Source organism: Cyprinus carpio, chromosome B25 (genome assembly GCF_018340385.1).
Source record: "Cyprinus carpio isolate SPL01 chromosome B25, ASM1834038v1, whole genome shotgun sequence".
In the NCBI taxonomy this organism is placed as follows: domain Eukaryota; kingdom Metazoa; phylum Chordata; class Actinopteri; order Cypriniformes; family Cyprinidae; genus Cyprinus; species Cyprinus carpio.
This window is the reverse complement of record NC_056621.1, coordinates 3,974,495-4,001,128: the sequence shown is the minus strand read 5'-3', so window position 1 is coordinate 4,001,128 and position 26,634 is coordinate 3,974,495. Positions and strand designations below refer to the sequence as shown.

Genomic DNA, 26,634 nt, shown 5'->3' with positions numbered 1-26,634 from the left:
TGATTATATTTAGTCATAAGATTTTTTAAAATATGTAAAACGTATATATAAAAACATGTATATGTATTTATTTATATTTATAATTTTTTTAAAACCAAAACCTGTTTATACCAGAGGTGGGAGTAAGACACAAAAGTTTAAATCAAAACACACATGTGTAAGTCACAAGTCTTAACCTTCAAGTCTCAAGCAAGTCCAAGTCAATTTTTGTGAGAATCAAGCAAGTCACTGTCAAGTCATACAAATGTTTGATGATTTAACTGAATTTATATATATTAAAATAACTTAAAACTACAGTATTTATGGACTATGGGAGTTTTATTTGCAACAAAACAAAATTGCAATATGCATTTCTACTCAAAAAGTGTCCACATACAGCTTAGTTGTTACTACAATAAAAAATCTAAAATAAATAAATAAATAAAAATTAAAACTACATAGATGTAAATGTAACTGAAATTAGTCCAACATAAAAGCATGAAAAGTATTTAGGTACAGCTGTTTCAATATGCCTCGAACATTGAAGAAAACTATGAAAAAGTATTAAACAATTCACATAAAATGGTTTCTATGCCAACAAATGGCATTCTTCAAACAGGCATCACCTTAGGGACATGAACACATCATTAAAGGGATACTCCACCCCAAAATTAAAATTTTGTCTTTAATCACTTACTATGTCGTTCCAAACCCATAAAAGCTTTGTTCGTCTTCAGAACATAATATAAGATATTTTGGATGAAAACCGGGAGGCTTGTGACTCTCCCATAGACTGCCAAGTAAATAACAGTGTCAAGTTCCGGAAAAGTATGAAAGACATCATCAAAATACTCCATCTGCCATCAGTGATTCAACCTTAATGTTATGAAGTGACGAGAATACTTTTTGTACATGAAGAAAACAAAAATAACGACTTCATACAACAAGTCGTCTCCTCTGTGTCTCTCCACATCAGCGTAGTACAATTTTGGAGAATATGAGCTGAACTCAAACTGCGTATGCTCTTCTGTGTTGGGGGTAAGTGATTAATAACAGCAACAAGAAAAAATATTAATAATTGAATCACACAAAACTTGCACCTGTTTATAATGTACAGAGAGAGAGGTGATTTGAGTGAATGTATTTGCATGTAAAATAGAGTTAGAAGTGAAAGAATATCTTGTTTAACCTAAAGTGCTGCTCCTCTCAGCCGCTCGCTGAACAGATCAGACGTGGAGAGAGGTGCGCGCGCGCTGGGAAAGAGAGACCTCGCGCTCGTGCGGCAGAACTGCCGAGTTTCAGAGACTAAATAAGGTTTGTATATATATATATATATATATATACTGTATGTTTTTAATTACAATATGTAATTATTAAACAAAATGTATTTAAAAATACATTTAATCAAGAATATAAATGTGTTTATCTATCTCAGTGTTTTGTATTGTTCTTTGGAAATTTTACAGTTTTACAACTTTACAATATGCACAAAAAATATTTAAATAATTGTTTGGTTTATAATTTTAATGAATGCATTTTTTTTTTGCCTTAAGGGATAAAAAAAAAAAAAAAACAGTTATTTAACAATTATTTACTATTTCCAAATTTCATAGAAAACTTTGCATGCACTACATATTGAGTTTGACTTAGCAGAATGAAGAATGGCAGCACTGTAGACTTATACATGTTATATAAAATGACTTCTAATATATTATGCTATACTGTAAGCTGATACAAAGCATTTCACAAGTGAAAGGTCTCTTGTATGCCTTCTAAACTCAGGAACACATCAAGTTAGACTTTGACAAGTTTCACCCATAGTTTTTATTGAGAACACACGTGTGTCCTTTCTGTGGCCCCCGGTGCTGAATATTTAAATAGAGTTTCAGTGAATACTCTTTTCATGAAGAAGTCTCTGTATCGATGCAGCGCGAATGTAAATGAATGAAAAGACACGCGAGTCTGTTCCCCAAACAATAGCGACTTAAATGAAACGCTGCTTGTGGAGATCGGCGGTGGGAGGTGTGTTGGGGGTTTGGGAGCCGCTCCGTCGGTTTCCAAACTTCTTAGCTGCTAGCAGAAGGATTTACTGGAACCCTCAGACAGGCTTTCACAGCTCGGGCTCTAAACGGCCTGTTGGCAAGGCAGCCATGTTTTCTCTGGCACCGAATCAAACCCATCGGACTAGATCCAAAAGTACCTACACAACACAAACCTGTGGGATGTTTGGATGATAAATTGCCGACGTTCTGAAAAATATTGGCCTCGCTGGGGACATCAGTCTTAATAATCTCACAGTTAGATGGCATACTGGGTGGTTGGGTCGGACCAGAGCTCGCATGTTTCTCAAATGTCCCACGATTCACTCGGGGTGGCGTTTGACTACAGGTGTCATATCAAAGTTTGTCCAAGTGCTGAGAAGGTCAAGTGCCAGTGGTTCGACAGGGGAACCGTCGAGGTGTTAAATGACACGTTTTATTCATTTAACAATTTCACGGAGAGGACCACAAAAATCCGAGACGTTCCTCAGTAGCAGGATTCGTGATTAAATCTGGAGCGCTGCTGTGCAGAATTTTCTGCTAAAACCCTTCGGTCAAATGGAAGAAATCGTGTCATGTGTTCCCGCACAGTTACATGATAAAACAAACACAAGAACAAAACCGGAGTACACGGGAAGCGGAAAGGAAACTCGGTTAAACAATGTTTCTCACAAAACGCAGGGCTTTTGACATTGGTGTGGATGAGTCAAGCCCTTCTGAACATTGCTAGACGATGCTGTCACTGACTAGAAAGAAAATACAAAACAGCAGTAGTGTAGGGCTACTGAGAAGAAAGAATGAACATGAAGGATTCATGCAGCGAAAAGCTACATTTCTACAGAAAAAAGCAGCACTTAGGATTTTCTTATCAAGAACCATTTTTGGCTATATTTTAGTTTTTTTAGTCAGCGATATGGTTTTTAGGAGATTAAAAAAGTTCTTGTTGTGAACTTTATCAATACCATGTTCCACCATATTTTATTTGTCAAATGAATACGAGGATATATTCACACTACAAAATACTAAAACTCCAGCCGACCATAAACTATAGAAAATATAAATTGAGAAAATTAGTCATTACAAAAATGCAAATTCTGTCACAGCCCCTCAAACTCAAATATGCTGTTATTTTCCTGTTGAACACAAAGAAGAAAACTCTTTTCACAGTTCTCTCAAGCGCTAAAAAGGACAAAAACAAACATTTCATATAATAGTTCATACTACATTTGCACATATTTTATACGTGGCCCAAATTTGCACAAATGTTCAAAACTTTATGGTGGATAAGTTTATTTAATGTTTATCAAAGAAACCTCTTATGATCACCAAGGCTCCATTAATTTCATTAAAAATTTATTAAAAACAATCAAATATTACTGCAATTTAAAATAAAACTTTTCTATGTTAATCTATTTTAAAATTTAATTAATTTCTTTGATCAAAGCTAATATATGCTGATTTGCTGCTCAAAAAACATATCTGATTATTATCAAAAACCATCATGACACCATCATGATACTTTTCCAGGATTTTTAAAGAATAGAAATTTCAAAAGAACAGCATTTATTTGAAATAGAAATCTTTTGTAACATTTTAAATGTCCTTTCTTTTTAACAATGTAATGCATCCTTACTGACAAAAACTAAAAACTAAATTACTGACCCCAAACGTTTAAAATGACTAAAGTGTTAGTCAGTTTATTTTCCAATGTATGCACTGCCCCATAAAGATGGAAATATATGGAATTTTTTAGTGTCACACAGAACTAATTTGTAGTTGATGAGCATTAGTTATGTTGTGAACCTCTTGCTCCATAGCCTATAAATGAAGCGGTACTATTTTGTGGGCTCCCCATAAACCACCTTGGCCATTACGTTTGCTTAGGAGGTGAGCAAACCCACCCACAGGCTTGATTTCACTGAGGTTATGGTCATCATCTCTTGGGACAGTGGTCAGCCAAAGCTGTTTACTTTCTTCACCCAGCTTCACCCATGTTTAGGGAGGGGAGGGTCTCATGGTCTCCACTATGAGCTATAATGTTCCTCCGAATTCTCACATTGAATTTCCATGCAAAGTAAAAGGCCAATTCAACATAAGTTCAGCATAATGCAGCATATTTTTAATATGCTCATTTTAAATAATCATTTGATTGAGGAATTGGTTGATAAAAGAATCATTTAAATGAAGAATTGGTTGGTAGAAGAATCATTTGAATGAGGAATTGGTTTGTATGAGAATCATTTGAATGAAGAATTGGTAGGAAGAAGAATCATTTGAATGTGGAAATCATTGGAAAAATAATTTTTAATATGCTCATTTTAAATAATCATTTGATTGAGGAATTGTTTGGAAAAAGAATAATTTGAATGAGGAAATGGTTTGTATAAGAATCATTTGAATCAGGAATTGGTTGATAAAAGAATCATTTGAATGAGGAAATGGTTGGAAGAAGAATCATTTGAATGAGGAAATGGTTTGTATGAGAATCATTTGAATCAGGAATTGGTTGATAAAAGAATCATTTGAATGAGGAAATGGTTGGAAGAAGAATCATTTGAATGAGGAAATGGTTTGTATAAGAATCATTTGAATCAGGAATTGGTTGGAAGAAGAATCATTTGATTGAAGAAATGGTTGGAAAAATAATCATTTGAATGAGGAAATGGTTGATAAAAAAATCATTTGAATAAGGAAATGGTTGGAAGAAGAATCATTTGAATCAGGAATTGGTTGGAAGAAGAATCATCTGAATGAAGAAATGGTTGGAAGAAGAATCATTTGAATGAGGAATTGGTTGGAAGAAGAATCATTTGATTGAAGAAATGGTTGGAAAAAGAATCATTTGAATGAGGAAATTGGTTGATAAAAGAATCATTTGAATGAGGAATTGGTTGATAAAAGAATCATTTGAATGAGGAAATGGTTGGAAAAAGAATCATTTAGATGAGGAATTGGTTTGTATGAGAATCATTTGAATCAGGAAAAAGAATGAAGAAGAATCATTTGAATGAGAAAATGGTTTGTATGAGAATCATTTGAATCAGGAATTGATAAATAAAAGAATCATTTGAATGAGGAAATGGTTGGAAGAAGAATCATTTGAATCAGGAATGGTTGGAAGAAGAATCATCTGAATGAAGAAATGGGTTGTAAAAAGAATAATTTGAATGAGGAAATGGTTGGAAGAAGAATCATTTGAATGAGGAAATGGTTTGTATAAGAATAATTTGAATCAGGAATATAAAAGAAGAAGAATCATTTGAATTGAAGAAAAAAAAGAAAAAATAAAAATATGAAATAGTAATTAATAAATAAAAGAATCATTTGAATGAGGAATTGGTTGGAAAAATAATCATTTGAATGAGGAAATGGTTGGAAGAAGAATCATTTGAATGAGGAAATGGTTTGTATATGAATCATTTTAATCAGGAATTGGTTGATAAAATAATCATTTGAATGAGGAAATGGTTGGAAGAAGAATCATTTGAATGAGGAAATGGTTGGAAAAAGAATCATTTGAATGAGGAAATGGTTTGTATAAGAATCATTTGAATCAGGAATTGGTTGGAAGAAGAATCATTTGAATGAGGAAATGGTTTGTATAAGAATCATTTGAATCAGGAATTGGTTGGAAGAAGAATCATTTGAATGAGGAAATGGTTGGAAGAAGAATCATTTGAATGAGGAATTGGTTGATAGAAGAATCATTTGAATGAGGAAATGGTTTGTATGAGAATCATTTGAATCAGGAATTGGTTGGAAGAAGAATCATTTGATTGAAGAAATGGTTGGAAGAAGAATCATTTGAATGAGGAATTGGTTGATAAAAGAATCATTTGAATGAGGAAATGGTTGGAAGAAGAATCATTTGAATGAGGAAATGGTTGGAAGAAGAATAATTTGAATCAGGAATTGGTTGGAAGAAGAATCATTTGAATGAGGAAATGGTTGGAAGAAGAATCATTTGAATGAGGAAATGGTTGATAAAAGAATCATTTGAATCAGGAATTGGTTGGAAGAAGAATCATTTGAATGAGGAAATGGTTGGAAGAAGAATCATTTGATTGAAGAAATGGTTGGAAGAAGAATCATTTGAATGAGGAAATGGTTGGAAGAAGAATCATTTGAATGAGAAAATGGTTTGTATGAGAATCATTTGAATCAGGAATTGGTTGAAAAAAGAATCATTTGAATGAGGAATTGGTTGGAAGAAGAATCATTTGATTGAAGAAATGGTTGGAAAAAGAATCATTTGAATGAGGAATTGGTTGATAAAAGAATCATTTGAATCAGGAATTGGTTGGAAGAAGAATCATTTGATTGAATAAATGGTTGGAAAAAGAATCATTTGAATGAGGAAATGGTTGGAAGAAGAATCATTTGAATGAGGAATTGGTTGATAAAAGAATCATTTGAATGAGGAAATGGTTGATAAAAGAATCATTTGAATGAGGAAATGGTTGGAAGAAGAATCATTTGAATGAGGAAATGGTTGGAAGAAGAATCATTTGAATGAGGAAATGGTTTGTATAAGAATAATTTGAATCAGGAATTGGTTGATAAAAGAATCATTTGAATGAGGAAATGGTTGGAAGAAGAATCATTTGAATGAGGAAATGGTTTGTATAAGAATCATTTGAATCAGGAATTGGTTGGAAGAAGAATCATTTGATTGAATAAATGGTTGGAAAAAGAATCATTTGAATGAGGAAATGGTTGGAAGAAGAATCATTTGAATGAGGAAATGGTTTGTATAAGAATCATTTGAATCAGGAATTGGTTGGAAGAAGAATCATTTGAATGAGGAAATGGTTTGTATGAGAATCATTTGAATCAGGAATTGGTCGATAGAAGAATCATTTGAATGAGGAAATGGTTGATAGAAGAATCATTTGAATGAGGAAATGGTTGGAAGAAGAATCATTTGAATCAGGAATTGGTTGATAGAAGAATCATTTGAATGAGGAAATGGTTGATAGAAGAATCATTTGAATGAGGAAATTGTTGATAGAAGAATCATTTGAATGAGGAAATGGTTGATAAAATTATCATTTGAATGAGGAAATGGTTGGAAGAAGAATCATTTGAATCAGGAATTGGTTGATAAAAGAATCATTTGAATGAGGAAATGGTTTGTATAAGAATAATTTGAATCAGGAATTGGTTGATAAAAGAATCATTTGAATCAGGAATTGGTTGGAAGAAGAATCATTTAATTGAAGAAATGGTTGGAAAAAGAATAATTTGAATGAGGAAATGGTTGGAAGAAGAATCATTTGAATCAGGAATTGGTTGGAAGAAGAATCATTTGATTGAGGAATTGGTTGATAAAGGAATCATTTAAATGAAGAAGTGGTTGGTAGAAGAATCATTTGAATGAGGAATTGGTTTGTATGAAATTATCATTTGAATGAGGAATAAAAGAATCATTTGAATCATTTGAATGAGGAATTGGTTGATAAAAGAATCATTTGAATGAGGAATTGGTTGATAAAAGAATCATTTGAATCAGGAATTGGTTAATAAAAAATCATTTGAATGAGGAAATGGTTGGAAGAAGAATCATTTGAATGAGGAAATGGTTGATAGAAGAATCATTTGAATGAGGAAATTGTTGATAGAAGAATCATTTGGAAGAAGAATCATTTGATAAAATTATCATTTGAATGAGGAAATGATTGGAAGAAGAATCATTTGAATCAGGAATTGGTTGATAAAAGAATCATTTGAATGAGGAAATGGTTGGAAGAAGAATCATTTGAATCAGGAATTGGTTGATAGAAGAATCATTTGAATGAGGAAATGGTTGGAAGAAGAATCATTTGAATCAGGAATTGGTTGGAAGAAGAATCATTTGAATCAGGAATTGGTTGATAGAAGAATCATTTGAATGAGGAAATTGTTGATAGAAGAATAATTTGAATGAGGAAATGGTTGGAAGAAGAATCATTTGAATGAGGAATTGGTTAGAAGAAGATTTGACTGGTAAAATAATAATTTTATTGTTTTAATGGCTTTCAGGATGTAATTCAACCAAAAATAAGTATTTTCTATCATTTACTCCATACATTAAAAGCGCACCCGTACACACACACACACACACACACACAGACATAAAAGAATAATCTGATCAAAGAATAGGTCAGTAGAAGAATTACTTGTCTGTTTTAATGGCTTTCAGGAAATAATTAAGCCAAAAAGACGTACACTCTTAAAATAAAGGGCTTCACGATGCCATAGAATTTTTGTCTGAATGGTTTTATAAAGAACCTTTAACATCTGAAGAACTGTTTCTGTTTCACAGAAGGTTCTTTGTGGCAAAAGAAGGTTCTTCAGATTCTAAAAAGGTAAGAAAGAGATGGTTCTTTAAAGAACCTTTGACTGAAAAATGGTTCTTCTATGCCATCGCTGTGAAGAACCTTTCAAGCACCTTTACTTTTAAGAGTGTATTTTCCAGCATTTACTTCATATATTAAAAGGACCCAGTGTGTGGACAAGCTCCTAACAGTTGTAGAAAACACAGTAAAGACAGAAAAATTAATCAAAAGTTCAAGTCCTCACACACTCCCCCTCCTGGCCAAACCTGAGCTCCTCATGAGTGTTTTGAGAGAGAGAGAGCAGCGTGCCACCCTTTTTCCAATGAAGGTGTCTGCCTGTGCATTTCTTGGAGTGTGTGTGTGGTTTGTCAGTCTAGTATACACTTTGGCACTCATGGGCAGCAGACACACACACACACACACACACACACACACAGACAAGCATGCAGTGCACACTAATTTTCTCATACCAGTTTACGATGAACAGCAGAGGAGACTTACACGACCAACTGGTGCAATAAATCTAACGCCCATCGCTCTGGTCCTCTCTCCCTCTCGCTCTCTATGTGCTCATTCCTTCAAACCTTCAAGAAGGAGACTTAGGAAGAGCTTGTCTTCTGGACCAGTGGAGTTTGGACATATTAACATGCTTTATTGAGGCAGTAGCCGATGCTCTTGTTTGATGATCGTACAGTCACATGTGGCTCTTCAATAGCTGTGAGACGTCCAGCAGTAACATGCAGCAATAACTGATCGACTCAGTAGTGGCATTACATGTGAGTATATTATCAATGTCAATGTTACACCTCATGTTAACTGATGACTAATTGTGTCATTCAATTACTATTTCCATTTTATGAAAATATATTTTATGAAATGCATACATAAGGTTAACTTATCCTATATTTAAAATGTTTAATATTTAAAATATTTAATATTTATTAATATTTAATATTTATTAATATTTAAAATGTATATGTAAAATATAATCTATTTAAATATTATCTGAAATTTAAATTCAAATCAGATTTATAAATTATGTAAGATAAATATTACATATTTTTTCTTCTTAAAAAAATTATGTAGCAATTATTTATAAAATATATATTTTATATGTATATTTTTTATCCAGTAGACATAGTAAATTATCTATATATAGTGTATATAGAATATCATAATTTGTTTTAAAACTTCTTTAAAAAAATGTATAGTAATTATTTATTTTTAAATAAAAATTAAACCTATTGCATTTATAATAAAAATTATAAATCTGTAGTATATAGTATATGTATTATATTATATTCTATTTAAATTAAGGGCAAATATTTTTGTATTTTAAATATACATAAAATATTTTAATATGTATTATAAAATCTTATTATATTTGTTGCCTATTCTTTGACTAATATGTGTAGTAAAATATTAACATATATATAGTATAGCCTATGTATATTATATTTAAATTAAAGGAAAATATTTGTATATTGTATTTTAAATATTTTAATATGTATTATAAAACTGTATTTGTTGCCTTTTTTGACTAGTATGTGTAATAAAATATTACAAATAATAAATACAAATCAATTATATAGGCTATATAAAATGTATATATTCACACATATAGGCACTATTTAATAACCCTTGTGAATTTCTCCTGTGTTCAGTTGTCCAGCAGTATGTTGAGGCATTGGGGGTTTGCTGTGTTCCTGTTAAGCGTCCAGATCCCGGTCCAACCCAGACCCACTAATGCTCTCAGCTACAGACAGTAAGTCATGATCTCCACTTACTATGGATTTCTGACAGATCTCTGTAAGTCAGAGCTGTGTTGAGACTGCCATCTGCTGGCAGCAGAAGAAACAGGACGCTACAACTTTTAGGAAATGCACTGCTTTGCATGCAGTAAAGGGAAAGTCATGATGCTGCTTTATCATGTCTACTAGTTAAATGCCGATATCTATATTCTCTCTCTTTTGGCCCCAGGCGGCGCTCAGTAGGACATGCACAGATGATGCACGACAGGGGACGATCCCTGCATGACCGGAAGAGGCGTACGTTTATCCAGGATCTGCTTGAGCAGGTGCACACAGCTCAGGTGTGGGACTCCCCCGGGCAGAGCGAGGGAAGCATCCAGACCCCGCCGTGGTCCAAACCGATGGGCAGCACCAAAAACTTCCCCTTGAGCTTTCAAATGGAGACTATAGGGACGAGAGACGACCTGCCGCAGGAGACCAGCAAGACCCTGAGATACCAGGAGCAGCCACTGAAAGCTGTGACCAAGAGGAAGAGGAAGATGAGTTTGGGGAGATGGAGGAGAGACAGGGGGGTGTGGCTTCCGTATGCAAATTAGAGACCAATGAAAGAGCCTGGATAAGAATGAAGGCACGGTCACACTGACAGCGATTCGACTGAATCTGGACGCATAGAGAAGGCTTTATGCAAATGAACAGTGATAAGATGATTTGCTGCCTGATACAGACTTCATCACTGCTGTTGGTGGATGCACCTTTAAAATGTAAAGTTCAAAAAAGACTATTTCACCGTGGCATGGGATATGAGGGCTCTTCTGCAAAAAAAAAAGTGACTAAATCATGGTTTGTTTTTCATTCAAAATAAACTTTCTAATCAGTTCTCTATTCTAGAGCTTCATTTGATAAGTAGAAAGCGCTTCATATACAGACTAATTTGCATTTGTTATAATCAGAGTTTGCTGTTTTAAATGTATTCATTCAGTCAGACCTTTCATGTAATATTTAATTTATTTGATTGGAATATTTATATTATATATATTCCCTGAATGTATCTCAATGCTGCTGATTTTGAGGAGATTTTCAAATGCACTTTAGATAGTTATGCTGGTCTACATTCAGATTTTTGGTATTTTCTATTTTTTTATTTTTTTTTTATGTATTATCCTGCTTTTATTTTAGTTAATGTTCTGCTTTTTTCAAAAAAAAATTAATTGAGGAGCAATACATAATAAAGCTACTAAAAATATATTTTACAAGAACTTTACATTCTCATGATTTGCACCATATAAGTGCAGTTTTTAGTATTATTATTTGTCTATGAATGCAAAGCAACACCTTTACATATATTATATTATTAGAATTAAATCATTAAGATTAACAAATAATGTAAGGCAAATATAATTTTATTCCTGGAATTCTTATTATGTGTATGTATATATATATATATATATATATATATATATATATATATATATATATATATATTTGTAATTGTAATATATAGATAAATCTTTTTTTCAATATTTTTGAAAATATTGTTTATATTTTCTACTAATATAGATATATATATATATATATATATATATATATATATATAGATATATATATATATATATACACACACACACGAATACTTAAACAAGTTAAATTTATTTAATATATATATATATGGCACTTATATATTATGAGAAAGAATAAATAAATGCATGCTTATTTTACAGCAACTCTAAATTCATTGTCATGATTTGCACCATATAATTGCAGAATTGCAGTATATACAATTTTTCTATGCTTGCAAAGTGTGACTTCATTCTTTCATCAGTCCAGTTTAAGTAGCCGTTTCTAGTGACTGAGGATGGTGGAATAATCAATCAGTGTGTGGACCTGTGTCTGCAAGGCAAACAAAGACCAAAAATGGCTCTAACAACAATTATACACCTTTCACTACACATGCTAATGGATGGAGAGGTAAATGCAACCTTCTGTCAACTTCCTGTGAGTGCTTTAGGATCACATGCCAAGCCTAATAGACTCATAAACCACAGCACAGAAGAGCTAGAGATCAATCACAAATCAATGAGCCTCTGATCAGACGGTGACAGATGGAAAAGCAGCAGGTAATAGCTGACATACATAAAGTCATTTGCTGTATTTTCTCTACATAAAATCTTTTGCAAGACGTAGCTTTTTGATATTGATTCTAATAGGTGGCTATATTGATACATGAACATTTTTCTTATTTCTTTTCGTCTTTGTAAATGGCACTTATTCTGATTGAAGCATTAGGGAAAGTTTTTTATTTGTATTCTAACAGTGAAATGATGTCTGTACATATAGACATCTCTCTGAATTAAAAATGATTTGTTGAATCTTATCTGAAAGCACAGATAAATGACGGATGCATTTATGAATACGTGGATATCTAATTAAAAGTCTGGAATGGTGAGTAGCTCATTTTCTCTGGCAATGAATTAGTAATAAATTAATAATTTTTGTTTAATTTATCATTTAACATTTTCAGTATAGACAAACGAAAAATTATTCAAGATGGTAATGAAACTAACTTTGAATAATGTTTTACTGAGGAATAATAATAAAAAATATTAAATTATATATACATTATTAAAATTCTATATATATATAAATTATTACAATTATATGTACAGTATATATATATATATATATATATATATATATATATATATATATATATATATATATACATACACACACACACACATACAGTGTGTGTGTGTGTGTGTGTGTATATATATATAGGGATCAGTAATATTAGTAATATTCTAATATTTATCAATGTTGAAACAGTTGTGCTGCTTAATATTTTTTGGAACTTCTTTTGATTTTTCTTTAATGAAAAAAGTAAAAAAAAAGAACACCATTTGTTATTTTAAATTTCAGTAATATTTCATAAAATTAGTTTTTTTGTATTTACAGTTTTCTGTATTTTTTTTATCATATATATATATATATATATATATATATATATATATATATATATTTAGAATTTTATATTTATATGTTTTATATATTTAAATGTATATAATGCTATAATAAAATATTAATATAATATTAAATATTTATTTTAAAATATTTAATTCCACATAATTTATATTATATATAATTTTAGATTTATAATTTTGAATTTAATTTATTTTATACAAAATTATATTGTATTTTTCTAAGGGGTCATCGATGCCACATACACTTTTACAAGTTGTTTGAACTGAAATGTGTTGGCAGTGTGTGTACACAACCACCCTATAATGATAAAGATCCACCCAGTGTTTTTTTAATCTCTATAAATCATTTCCCCTTTCTCAAATCAAGCCGTTCTCAGACGCCTGTCTATGTGACGTCACACAGACCCAGGCCCCTCCCACCATTGTTGATTGACACTAGTGCTTTACCTGAGACCCGCCCTGAGTGACTGTCATCAGTCCACCATTGTTTCACCGCGGAGCAGATGTAGACAAGAATGACTCCTAAGAGATTGAGGTGTTCTGTTGTTGGATGTAATAATGAACACAGCAGTCGTCAGTTACTCCTGACATCTGAGCCGCTGAAGACTCGGTCGATTACATTTGTGTCTGAAGGGAATGCACCTCGATCTACTTAAATGCGTTTATGTTTGTGCGAATCATTCATGATCCAGCTTCACCCACAGAAGAAGTGAGTATAAGGTTCTTCTATAAATCTTTGCAAATCGCCTTTCCTAATAACGTGATAGTTAGCAAATTCCTCAGTTCTGCGGCTAAAGTAAACAAGTCTCATGAGGACGGGAAGAGGGGGCGGAGTCAGCAGAGCTCATTCAGCATTTAAATGAAACATACACTAAAACGGGTCGCTGTGTGCAGAGCTGTTTTTGACAGGGTAAAAAGTGTATTGTTTTACACTACCATTGAGAAATTATAACCAAAGTATGTTATAGACTTTCATTAGGACCCTAAAGAATCATATCAACTTGTGGAAAATGGGCATCCGATGACCCCTTTAAATGTTAAATGATATTTAGCTATGATATTATATTTTATTGATTTTATTGGATTCACACATCCAAGAATTTAAGTGTAGCTCAAAGAATACCTTTTTTGCCATTGTCTCACAGGGAGCCACTAACAGTTACGGAGTGATCTTTGCTTGCACTTGTGGCATCATCGTGGCCATCGGTTTCTGCGCTAACCTGCTGGCCTTTTCTCTCTTCGCCAAACACAAGAGCTTTCGTAAAAACCGCCTGGATGTACTTCTCCTCAGCATGGCTCTGGCCGACTTCCTCATGCTCCTCCTCATCCCCTTCACTGTCCACTCAGCGGTCAGTTTCTCCTGGCCTCTGGGCATCACGTCCTGCAAGGTCTATCAGTTTCTGCTGGCATTCTCCCTGGCCGCCAGCACGTACTCGCTGTGCACCGTATCTATGGTTCGCGCCATGATCATCACCAACCCCTACCAACCTCCAACCATGGATCTGGTGGTGCTCATGTTTATTCTGGTCTGGGCCTTGAGTTTCTTTATAAGTCTGCCGTTGCGTATTTTCGCCACTAAGGAAAGCTTAGGTCCAGGTGTGAGTAACTGCACCGTTTGTTTGCCCACTACCCAAGAACATCATTACCAGGTCGTTCTCAGCCAGTTTGTGCTCTACTATCTCATCCCAATGCTGGTTATCGCTGTCAACTCGGCACGTATCACTCTTTTCCTGCACAGGAGACCTGTTATGTCCTTCGCAGGCTCCCGGAACACAAAGCGGGCATCTCTCATGGTGTTCTTGTCCGCCGGGACGTTCTCCTTGTGCTGGCTGCCAGGGTACGTTCTAGAGCTGTGTGTGTATTTGGGACTTTACCGGCACGGCCGCTCGTGGGAGATGTTTCATTTCACCTGCACGGTTCTCCAGTATCTGCATCCCTGCGTGAACCCCGTCCTCTATGTTCTGCTGTCCAAACGCTACAGGCGCAAGAAGGACTGGCTGTTCAAGTGGAATAGGAAACAAGTTCACCCGCAGGTCATAAGCGTGACGGAGAGTTTCTGAGCATCCAGAATATTTAGATTAATTCAGAACATGTTGAATGTAAAACTGTATGAGAGTTTGGTTTGTTTGGTTCAATTAGACCTAAATCCTTTGTGCCTTCATGCAAAATTCCTAATTGTGTGAATATCAACTGAAATGAATGCATATTACCCATGAAGCAATGTTGAATGTGACTGCCCCTTAAACAGCTCATGTACTTGAGCTTGGGCCACCAATTAATATATGCGACTCTGGACCACAAAACCAGTTATTAGGGTCATTGTTTTGAGATTGTGATTTATACATCCATTGATGTATGGTTTGTTATGATAGGACAGTATTTGACTATTTGAAAATCTGGAATCTGAGGGTGCAAAAAAATCTAAATATTGAGAACATCGCCTTTAAAGTTGTCCAAGTGAAGTCCTTAGCAATGCATATTACTAATCAAAAATTAAGTTTAATATATTTAGAAAATTAACAAAATATCTTCATGGAACATGATCTTTACTTAATATCCTAATGATTTTTGGCATAAAAGCAAAATCGATAAATTTGACCCATACAATATATTGTTGGCTATTGCTACAAATATATTGAAAACACACATGCAAATTAAGAAAGCATCATCAATTTGGCAAGTGCAAATACAACGCGACAAAACAGGAACGGAACCGAAAAGTGCCCATGGCTGGGACATGGGCAGGGCCGCATTAAGACTATAAGAGGCCCCTGGGCTTTACCTCTTGAGGGGCCCTTCCAGGGCTCGACAATAAGGACTGCCTGATTGCCCGAGGCTAGTGTGAATGACGCTCGGGACAGTAGACAGAATGGTCACTTGCCCGATCCAGCCAGTGCTGTAGGGTGTGCGTTATATGTAGTCTATGATATCGTAATTGTTGATTTAACGATCTGATATTATCAAGTATGCATCACAACTTAAAAAAAACAAAAAACAAAACACACCCATTCTGTGCACGCACGCACTACGTGACATAACGTTAGTCTAGTAGGTTAGACGTGTGCACGTGATTTAGTCTTAATGCCTCAGAATTCAAATATGCCCCTGTATATATTTCATATAATTAATAATTTAATACCTATGTTAACCAATATTACACAAAGAGTTTTTCTCCAAATATTAGCATGATTACAAATGTGATGATTTTATTCAGCGTACAGTTTAATAAACAAGAACTTAATATGAAGTGACTTACATTTTAGACACCAAATCATCTGTTTCGCTGTATTTCGCCAACGAAAATGGTTCCAAAGTCCACAGAATTGTTTTGCGTCTCTGAGCAACACTTACTGAGTGAATCAGCCGCTTGAATGAATCGGTTGAATCTCAATGATTTGCTCATTAACATTGATTCGCTGCCACCTACTGGCGGGTTTAATTTCAGGTTTAAAGTGTCTTGATTTTTTTAATAATTCCACAGTATTTAACGTTTTATATTTTCAACATTAAAAACATTTTTATGCATCTATAACTGCTCTTGACTGATACATTTTTAATAAAGTTTAATCTATTCTATAGTTATACATTAGATTACAATGTCTGTACCTCAAAACCTCCTGTTTAAACCTACATGAAAAACTTGAAAAGCACCATTTATTTCATTTATATGTTTGTTCTGTTGTATTTATTTATGCTATTACTCGTAATTTGATTATTTTTAACTATTTTATTACTGTTTATTTGTCTAACAATATTTAAAATATAAATTAATCTAGTAGCTTGCTGTCATTAACCTATTATTGAGGTTAAATGTAACAAAGACAATGAAAACAATATCTATGCTTATTTTATAGGGCCATTTTCTTGTCTTTTACTTTTATTATTTTTTTGTTGGGGGGTTGAGCCCTGCCTTCATCCATTGGAACTGCATAATTAATCGTTAAAAGTTATTCCACCCCTTTTACTGTTAGGCCGTTTGAATCTATTACACGTTACCCCACCAGGTGGCAACAAGTGACTGTTAAAAATGCATTTGTCATGGAATCATTCTCAATTTAATTTAGTATTGCATGATGTCTGTGAGGGTTTTCTGCACACGCGCTTAGGGTGTGTCAGTAAACACGAGTAGCTACAGAGATCTTTTTCATGACTTATTATTGCGATTAAAAAGTTTTAACATCAAGCACGTCCTACACGATTTTCTCATTCATGCATTGTTTTTTAGTAAAAAACGAAATGTGCCCAAATATCTTGCTTTAAAGAAGTGATACGAACATCAAGCGCAATTAAGTTTTTGCTTCTGAAGGCATACGCAACTTTAATAGTAACAAGAGTGCTTTATTTAAATCATTATGTTAGTATGATAAGGCCTATTTAATTACATGTATGCAGAATCTTCATCTTTCCCTAAGCCTGCGTTAAAATATGATGTTAGTATCAGAATTTGTTTTAACAAACTGTTCTGACGTTCTACTTTATCTTGTGCTGTTTTTCTTTTTTTGCGAACCACTTTCATATATACGAGACATTTCTGTCACATTAGATTAGCTATTAGATTAGTTATTGTCATCATTAGAATAGGCGGCAATTATCTTATAAAGAATTCAAAGTAAGTATGTCACGTGAGTTCGATACAGGCCAATAACTGAATGCTTTCAGACAATGATGAATTTTATTGGATTTCAGACAATTAAATAATGCCCACTGTGACTGATGATTGCAGGGTTCATTGAGTGAGAGGGTTTGACTGACACTTCTCGAGCAGGACTTGCAACGCCCGCACGTGCATTCAAAGCAAAGCGATAAAGCGTAATTTTAAAAGGACAGCCAACGAATTATAAAATCCGATTACAATATTTTCCGGCATCATAGGGGCCCTCCCCCAGCCCGGGGCCCTGGGCTTAAGCCCAGGAAAGCCCGTGCATTAATGCGGCCCAGGACATGGGCATCAATGCTTACTCTGAAAAGTGAGATTTTTGTTTAACATCCTGATCATAGGATTCCTTATTTTTTTTTATTTTTTTTGTGCGGATATTATTAGCCTAAATAAGCTGACGAACTACACAATTACTGTAATTGTGAAAGGTTATGTAAGCTTGCTAACTTACAACTTCCCAAAAAGTAACTATGGTTTTACTATTAAAATAAATAAACAAATTGATTAATTCAAAATACAATTATATAAAAATAACTATAAATAAAAAAATGGTCGCTATAGTTAAACCACGGTAACCACAACTTAACCATAGGTTTGCTACACTAACCAGAGTTTAACCATGGCATTTGTACAACTGTGGTTATACAATACAATAAAAAATAAAATAAAAAATAAGCATTTAACGTACTACACTTTAACTATAATAAAACCATGGTTAATTTTCGTTTTGTTTGGGTAATTTTGGCATTATTGGGGTCCTCCCATTGTGGTCTGTGCCTATTTGCAGCACGTTTATGTTTTTGGTTGTGTTGTGTGTTTTTGTAGCGCACTTCTGTATTTGGTTGCGAGTATTTGCAGCACACATGCTGTCAAATTGATAAAGATGTTTTCTTAATTTTCTGGTGCTTTGTCTATTTGCATGTGTTTTTTTTTTTTAAGTTGCAGCGCGTTGCAACCGTACAAATTCGGTTAAAATCGACATTTGTCACTTTTTTGCGTCTAGCTCAAAATGAGTCAGGGTGCATTCTGACTCATTTCGCCAACATGGGTCACATAACTTGTGATACTTGAAATTAAATTGAAATTTAAAGTAGGGATGGGCGATATATAGCATGTGATTGTCACACGCATTTCGTCAGTAAAGCCGGTTCCCTGACTACCGCTAAATCGCCATCACCTGCTTTTTTTGCGTAGCTTGTCGCGCAAATTAAATATTAAATGCCGCTCCATTTGAAAGCAGGTGATGGTGATTTAGCGGTAATCAGGGAACCGGCTTTACTGATGAAATGCGCGACAATCTTATGCGATATATCGCCCATCCCTAATTTAAAGTAGGCTACTTATGTCTAGTCAATGTACCGTAAGATTACGAGCAGTTGTTGTGGCTTCTGAGTTCCCGTTCGCGAGCGTTTTTTTTTTTAACTCGCTCTATGAAGTACGTGTAACCAAAGACTATACAAATACAGGTGTAACTTAATCCACCTTTTGTAGTTTTCACATGTGTATTAAAATTTTTAAGAAGTTACTTGTGTAGGTATGATTGATAATGACCTGTTACATCGCAGTACAATCACATTTTCTCCAGGGTTAAGTATAATTTTGGCTAAGCGGAGACAATGTCGCCTCTATGGAGGCCCATTTCCGCCACTGAATAAAATATAAAAAAGGTAATTGTATCTAACAATTCTGACTTTTTTTCTCGTAATTGCATGATACAAACTTGCAATTCTGGCGATTTCGGAAAAGCGTATGGAAGCCTGTTTCTGCCACTGAATTAAAAAAAAAAGTTATTGCAACTTTTTATCAGAATTATGTGATAAAAACTTGCAATTGGGAGTTAAAAATCATAATTGTGAGATAAAAACAGAATTTGCAATTCTGAAAACAAGACAGAATTGTGAGATACAAATTCACAATTGCGAGAAAAAAGTCAGAATTGTGAGACAAAAAGTCGCAATAACCTTTTTTTTTTTTTCAGTGGCGGAAACAGGCTTCCATACTCCCCTCCGAAATCGCCTACCCTACCTTGTATATAAATTATTTTCTAAAGCTTTAATTTAATTAAGGAAAAATATAGGATTTTACACTTCATTTAAAGCATTTGGTTACATATGAAGATTGGAGACAGAGGACGTGAAACACATTGCAGGTCACAATTTCTTATAAATTTTATTTGCACTTCAGAATAAAACACCACATGTGCTTTATTCTGAGAAACGTGATTGATTTCAAACAGGCTTTACTTGAAATCAAGCATATCCAAAATATAGATGCTTACATATCAACACCGCCAGTTTTGTTATGAGTGTCCGCTCTTAAAGGGAAAGCATGTGTTTGAATGAGTATTTTATTATGGATGGTGTATGCTGCATTAAAGTCCATTCTTGAGTTAAGGAATAAAGCTAAACCCCATCAGTAATGTCTCAGAGGATTTTTCAGCCTAAATGTGTAACTGAATCAAACTGAAAAGGATAAACAGCACTTGATTAAAAATAATAATAATCAATGAACATGAACTTTTCCTAATTTCTCTTAGACCAGGATTTAGTAAAGCTTTGTGTACAAAAAAACGTGCAACTGCTAATGTGTAACATAGTTAATCCAGATTACCTAAAAATGTGCGTTTGAATTTTTCTCTGGGTGTGGATCAAGAAAAGTGCACCAGATCGTTGTCAGCATTAACAAAATGGTTCTAGAGAACTTTACGGGTGGGGGGTAAGTACACATCTGCACCAGTGAGTTCCACCGTGGTTAAACAAGGGGACATCTTTACCACAGAGGACTTAAACCTCCATTCATCCTTTATACAAACAAATACTAGCATGTTATAAATGAGAAGGCACAGCTCATTAACTTACTAAGGCCTTTACCCATCAAAATACTCATGTGATACGAAAGCAGAGGAGAGATTTATAAAAACTGGTGACGTGGAGGCCTAGTAATCGTCTCCTCGGCTGACCACCTCCTTGCAGGTGGGTCTCAGCAGGATGGTGTGTTCAAACTGGGCCGTGTAGCAGCCTTTGGTGTCGCACAGAGGGGGGTAGGGGTCGATGATACCCAGGTCGCAAAGATTCTTCAGTGCCATTAAATATTTGGTCTCCCCGAAACGATCCAACCAGCGGCGGCAGAAGGCCAGAGTGCCGAAGTTCTCGTTGACCACATTCAACAAGTGCTTGGCTCTGGGAAGTCTGGGAAAGAGGAACGTGAGCAGGTGAACCATAATTCTGATGAAAATCTTGTGAGCTGCCTATGCTTTTTAGGCATCACAAGCATGCTCCCAGAACATTAAAGGGTTAGTTCACCCAAAAATTAAAACTAGCTCATGTTTTACTCACCCTCAGAGTATCCTAGCTGTATATGACTTTCTTCTTTCAGACGAATCCAAACGGAGTTATATTAAAAATTATCCTGGCTCTTGCAAGCGTTAGAATGGGAGTAGGCAGGCGTTTTTGTTCAACAGTCTAAAATTAGTCAAATAAAGCATGCGTACCCGTAATAAAATTCACGTCCCGGAGCCGTGTGAGGTATGTTTTATTATGGATGCACGCACTTTATATTACTACTCTTTCTACAAGCTTTATCCTGCCTACTCCCATTCTAACGCTTGCAAGAGCCAGGATCATTTTTAATATAACTCCGATTGGATTCATCTGAAAGAAGAAAGTCATATACACCTAGGATACTCTGAGGGTGAGTAAAACATGAGCTAGTTTTCATTTTTTGGGTGAACTAACCCTTTAAGTCATTTATCTTCTGATTGGCTATGACTGACAAATCGATTGTTTCTGGAGAGTTAGTTAGGAATAAGAGCGGTGTGTATCTCACCTTATTGGCACGTGACCAACTTCAAAGTTTTTCATGTAATGGGAACACTCCATGTCGTCGTGCACCATGCCTTTCCCAGTGCTGCCGAAGGTCTCGATGGCATAAACCTCTCCCTCCTGTAAAAGAGGAAATTCAGCATGTGACAAAATGACAGAATTAAAGCCTTACTACATGATTGCTTTCCAAACGAAGCAAAGTGATGTCTGTGATCAGTAAGATTTATTTACTGAATGACATTAACACTTATTCAGCAAGGATTCAGTAAATTGATCAGAAGTGACAGTAAACCGTTCTTTTGAACTTTCTATTCATTAAAGAATCCTGAAACAATTTCTATTTCAAATAAAAAATGCTGTTCTTGAGCAGCAAATTGAAAATAATCATCAGTGTTTATATAGAATGATTTCTGAAGATCATGTGACACTGAAGACTGGAGTAATGATGCTGAAAATTCAGCTTTGTATAACAGGAATAAATTCATTTTAAAATATATTGATATAGAAAAATATTTCATAATATTACAGCATTTTAGATCAAATAAATGCTGCCTTGGTGAACATTTTGGAGGCTGGTGTACTTGACTACACCTCTCTTTAAGCCCTGTGGTGTTGACTGATAAGAGATGTGTCCGCTTAGGCTTGTGTTGATAACTCTGGCACACCCAAACTCAGCCCTAAACCATCAGACTGAGACTTTCTCAAAACTGTTCCTTTTTCTGAAGATTAAGTCAAATGCAGCCTTCATTTTCCTTCTTATGAACAATTGTTGGGTGACTCACCAAATAAAATCCAAGCATCAAATATATATTCACATCTGTTAAACAGAACCTTTGTAGTAAGTCACGACGTACCTCCATCCTAGTGGCTTCGCCTCCTTTCACTATGGGCACCGTCTTGCCTGCATGTATTCTGTACTGTCCAATAGAGTGGCCATTGAGATTTCGGATTGGTTTCACTGGAGTAACATCAAAAGTAACATCATTGGTGAAATCATATCTTGTGTTATTTCTAGGTCTTTGCTGTTAAAACAATTTGTATTTACCTTGATATGTTTTTCCATCGAGTTCCACTTCATAAGACTCCATAACCTCTTGAATTGACTCTCCAATGTCACACAAACGAACATCAATACCTGCACACTGAAATAAAAGAACAATGTGCTTTACAATAATTACTCTCAAATAAAATACAAACTACTTATACATTTGATGTTTAAAAATTTCAAGTTTAGAAAGAGCAAGCAATGCGTTAATTGGTCAAAAAGTGACAGTAAAGACATTTATAATGTTACATTTCTATTTCAAACAAATTTTGTTCTTTTAAACAAAAAATCCTGAACTCAATGAATCAGTTTCTACAAAAATATGAAGCAGTGATAATCAGAAATGTTTCTTGAGCAGCATATTAGAATGATTTCTGAAGGATCATGTGACGCTGAAGACTGGAGTAATGATGCTGAAAATTCAGCTTTATATATTCTGAAAGAAAAGTAATTAAAATTGTAATAATATTTCACAATACTACTCTTTTGACTGTATTTTTGATCAAATAAATGTAGCTGTATGGAGCATAAGAGACTGTAACTGAAGTACGATTTATTTTTTCTTTTTAAATTTTGGGGTGTTATGTCGCCTGCATGTTTTCACTCACTCTGACAGTAACTCTTACCTTAATTCCAGTATTTGTAGCATCTTTAACAGCTTCCAGCAGTTTGTCGTACTTTGGGTTGAAGGTGACAGTAAAGGCACAGTCAATGATTCGACCTAAAATACCGAAATAATCAAACTTCAGCAAAGATCAGTATAAAAGTCACTTAGAAGGAAAGAAGATGGTAATTGGTCGTTTGCAGTATGTTTGCTGCTACAGGCGCACCATTAATGTGCGTGCCGAAGTCGATCTTGCAGACATCGTCGTACTGGAGAACGGTAGGGTCTCCTGCGTTAGGAGTGTAGTGAGCGGCGCAGTGGTTCAGCGAGCAGCCGGTCGGAAAAGCCAAACCAGCGTTCAGACCATTTTCCTTGATCAACTTCCTAGAGCAATCTTCCAGTTTTTCACTAGCAGGGAGAAATGAGACCTGATTAGCGGATTAAACTCATGGCTGCCAATGAGTGTCAACCTGAAAAAGCTAGAAGTAGATATTTTGCAGGTCATAGGAAGGCTGTTTTTGTGCTAAAGCTAAGTAGGGCTGTAACACTTTTGGGCCAGATTTACTAAACAGGGCAACTTAGCGAGACTGCAATCCTATGAAAGCACAGATGGGAGAGGAAAGTTCTGCAGTTGTTGATCTACCGATAACAAGCAAATTAAAGAAAACCGATGCAGCTGGTTTATTTTCAATAATGAACAACGCAATGTACCAAGAGCAGAACAAATGAGCAACTATCACAGCCACGTGACGTGTTAAGAAATCCGAAGTAAACCACAAACCTTAGTAAATCACCTTGCATAATTTATTTAAATACTCTCCTAAGAATTTTGCATTTGAAAGAGAATCTCCTACAAATGCATATGCAATAAGACCAGCTGTAAAAATAACTGTATCTTCAGGCCAGTACACAGGCTAGTAAATCCAGACAGTAGTTTTTGGCGCCGCCAACAGAACGTGTACCCTGTTTGTAAATCCAGCCCCAAGTAAACACGACTTTCACATTTCAGATGCACCACAGCAACACTAACCAAAGTTTCCCGATGAAAGCCAACGGGCTTCATCTCACAAATGTAGCCCACGAATGGTGTCACTCACCAGATCTCGATCATGGTCAGGCCCGGTTTGATCCAGCTCATGACGTATTTCCTGACCTGCCGGTGGGCCTCGGCAGCCTGTCTGAAGTCGTTCCACATCTCCTCATTAGCCTGATCCAAAAATTTCTTCTCCTCGTTGGTCATCCGCCATGCGGCAGTACGTCTGTGTGGAATAAAACACATCCACTATGAAGTTTTTAAGTGTTTTTCGTTGGTTTTAGAGTGTGTAAATAAGCAGCTGCTGTCTGTACCCATCTTGCGTTGATGGATATTCACATTCCTGGCCCTTGGCATAAACCCCATTGGTGTAAAGCTCACAGATGGGGATAGATGGAGGATCTGTTTGAACTTTGGCTGAAAGAGAATGGAGGAATATGAATAAGGTCATTTTGATGGATATGAGCGACTCCAGGGGGAATTTAAACAATCACTCACGTCCTTTCTTTTTCTTCTTCTTCTTCTTTTTCTTTCCAGTTGAATCTCCTTCCTCGCCATCTGCCAAATAGAAACGTAACAATATAACAATCGATATAAAAACAAAAACTTTCGCAGATTGTCATGTGGGATTGTCATGGGAATTTCTTAGGGATTAACTTCGGACAAACCCTCTTCTGGCTCGTCCTCTTTTTCTTGGTCTTCTAAACTTTGCTGCTCCAGCTGATTTGTCACTTTGGTGATGCCAGGCTCTCCTTCACCCTCGTGGTTTCCTGTAAACAAAAGCACAGGGAATTTGATGTAGATGTCGCGAGATAATATCCTCCTGAGAACCAGAAATAAAAACATTGTTTAGAGCTTTAGAATTTTTTTTTTTAAATAACTAATATTATTTTAATCATATGTTATGCTATGTCCTCTTTAGAGGACACCGGGACTCAGTTTTTCTAAAAATAAAATGACAAGAACAGACGTGAAAAGGCAAAAACAATGAGATTTTTTTTTTTAATTTAAATCAACAAATTTTTAGGTTTCAGAATTTTTTTTTTATACCAAACTTTATTTAAGCTTGGTTCTAAACTATGTTATAAAATGATTCGTTATACCATTTTGCTTCATGCAATATGCGTTTCAAAATTCCATAAACTGGTTTTCCCACCAATAACAACAATATCAACAAAACACATCAACTACTCATAATAAAAAAATGCTGCTGAGACAGCATGTTGAAAAGAGAAGTGTAATAATGTGAGTAGTAACTGGACAGATTTTCAACATAACATCTAATATTTCATAAGAATATTAATATGTAATTTGTTCTGCTATTCAATTCTTTTTCTCTCCCGAAAGGCATAATAAACACGCTTTTAGTCCTGGTGTCCTCTACAGTGGACATGTATGAAATGATGTCCCGTTTTATAACAGGACGTCATATTTTGATTTGAAGCCCCGTACCATTTTCCAGAGATGTTGATTTATGACAAGCAATTTGAAAATTAATCAGATTTGAATGTACAATTTTATCACTAAATTAATGTCAGCCATATTTAAAAACCACGGAGAGGGCGTGGTCTTGAAGAAACATCCAATCATTTGGTGTCTCTGGAAAGCCCTGAACGTGCTCTCTACAGGACATCCAGACTTAAACTGTGGCATGTGAGGTCTCAGAGATATTCGCTAAACTATAATGTCCACTACAGAGACAAACACCCCACAGCTTGGTCTCAGGAGGACAGACTGCGTCCTCTTATCACAACATTAACGTTACACAACTGCCATCATGAGAGGAGTTAAACACTCCAACCAGCCACTAACTCAACACTGCAGCGCAGAAACTAAACATAAGCTCGGTTAAAATGCTTTGAGTCGCTATTAATTGAAGGTCTTTTAAATTCTATGTCTGATCTAGCGCGGTCTCGTGGGTTTAGCAGACTGGGCTGTAACCGTCAGGGCCACGCGACGCTTTCACTCGTCTTTATTACCTACGGCTGCCGCTTTTCCCTTCTTCTTCTTCTTTTTCTTCTTCTTCCCGGTCTCGTCAGCGGGATCCGGGTCCTCTTTGGGAAAGTGAGAGTCTCCGTTCGGTAAAATCTGCATTTGTGCAGCTGCGGGCTGCAGCTCCTGCGTCAGCTCGTCTGCCATGATGTGACCGCGCGAGGGATTGTGGGTGCAGCGTACATCACGCGCGGCGGCGGCGGCGGGATCCCTGTGCGTTCAGCTGGATGGACCTTTTTACTCGAAAGAAGGTCCAACCGACTGAACCCATCCCGATCCCACACAAACCAAGGGCGTAGGTTTGATTTTGGTATAGTGGTTACATACATATATATTTTTTATTTTATAAAATTACAAACAATTATTAATCTTTTTGGAAACTGAAAGCGTGTAGGCATATTTACTGCTTTTATTTAGG

At 35.2% G+C, this 26,634-nt stretch overlaps 3 protein-coding genes across 3 annotated transcripts; 2 read left to right on the top strand and 1 right to left on the bottom strand.

The window, feature by feature from the left end:
• Positions 1-1,026: 1,026 nt before the first annotated feature.
• Positions 1,027-11,358, top strand: pthlhb (parathyroid hormone-like hormone b). The gene is made up of 4 exons (XM_019067560.2): positions 1,027-1,293; positions 8,927-9,111; positions 10,000-10,100; positions 10,316-11,358. The coding sequence occupies exons 3-4, from the start codon at positions 10,012-10,014 to the stop codon at positions 10,680-10,682; spliced, it is 456 nt and encodes a 151-aa protein (XP_018923105.2). The 5' UTR covers positions 1,027-1,293; positions 8,927-9,111; positions 10,000-10,011; the 3' UTR covers positions 10,683-11,358.
• An 827-nt stretch (positions 11,359-12,185) lies between these two features.
• Positions 12,186-15,124, top strand: LOC109086033 (galanin receptor 2a). The gene is made up of 2 exons (XM_042752798.1): positions 12,186-12,200; positions 14,210-15,124. The coding sequence occupies exons 1-2, from the start codon at positions 12,186-12,188 to the stop codon at positions 15,122-15,124; spliced, it is 930 nt and encodes a 309-aa protein (XP_042608732.1).
• A 4,740-nt stretch (positions 15,125-19,864) lies between these two features.
• On the bottom strand, positions 19,865-26,408 carry metap2b (methionyl aminopeptidase 2b). Its single transcript, XM_019067556.2, has 11 exons — positions 26,204-26,408; positions 24,893-24,994; positions 24,723-24,782; positions 24,539-24,641; positions 24,289-24,450; positions 23,418-23,599; positions 23,214-23,308; positions 22,588-22,684; positions 22,397-22,500; positions 21,547-21,662; positions 19,865-20,909 (listed from the first exon to the last, which is right to left on the bottom strand). Exons 1-11 carry the CDS (start codon positions 26,361-26,363, stop codon positions 20,657-20,659), a joined length of 1,434 nt encoding a protein of 477 aa, XP_018923101.1. The 5' UTR covers positions 26,364-26,408; the 3' UTR covers positions 19,865-20,656.
• Positions 26,409-26,634: the final 226 nt, after the last annotated feature.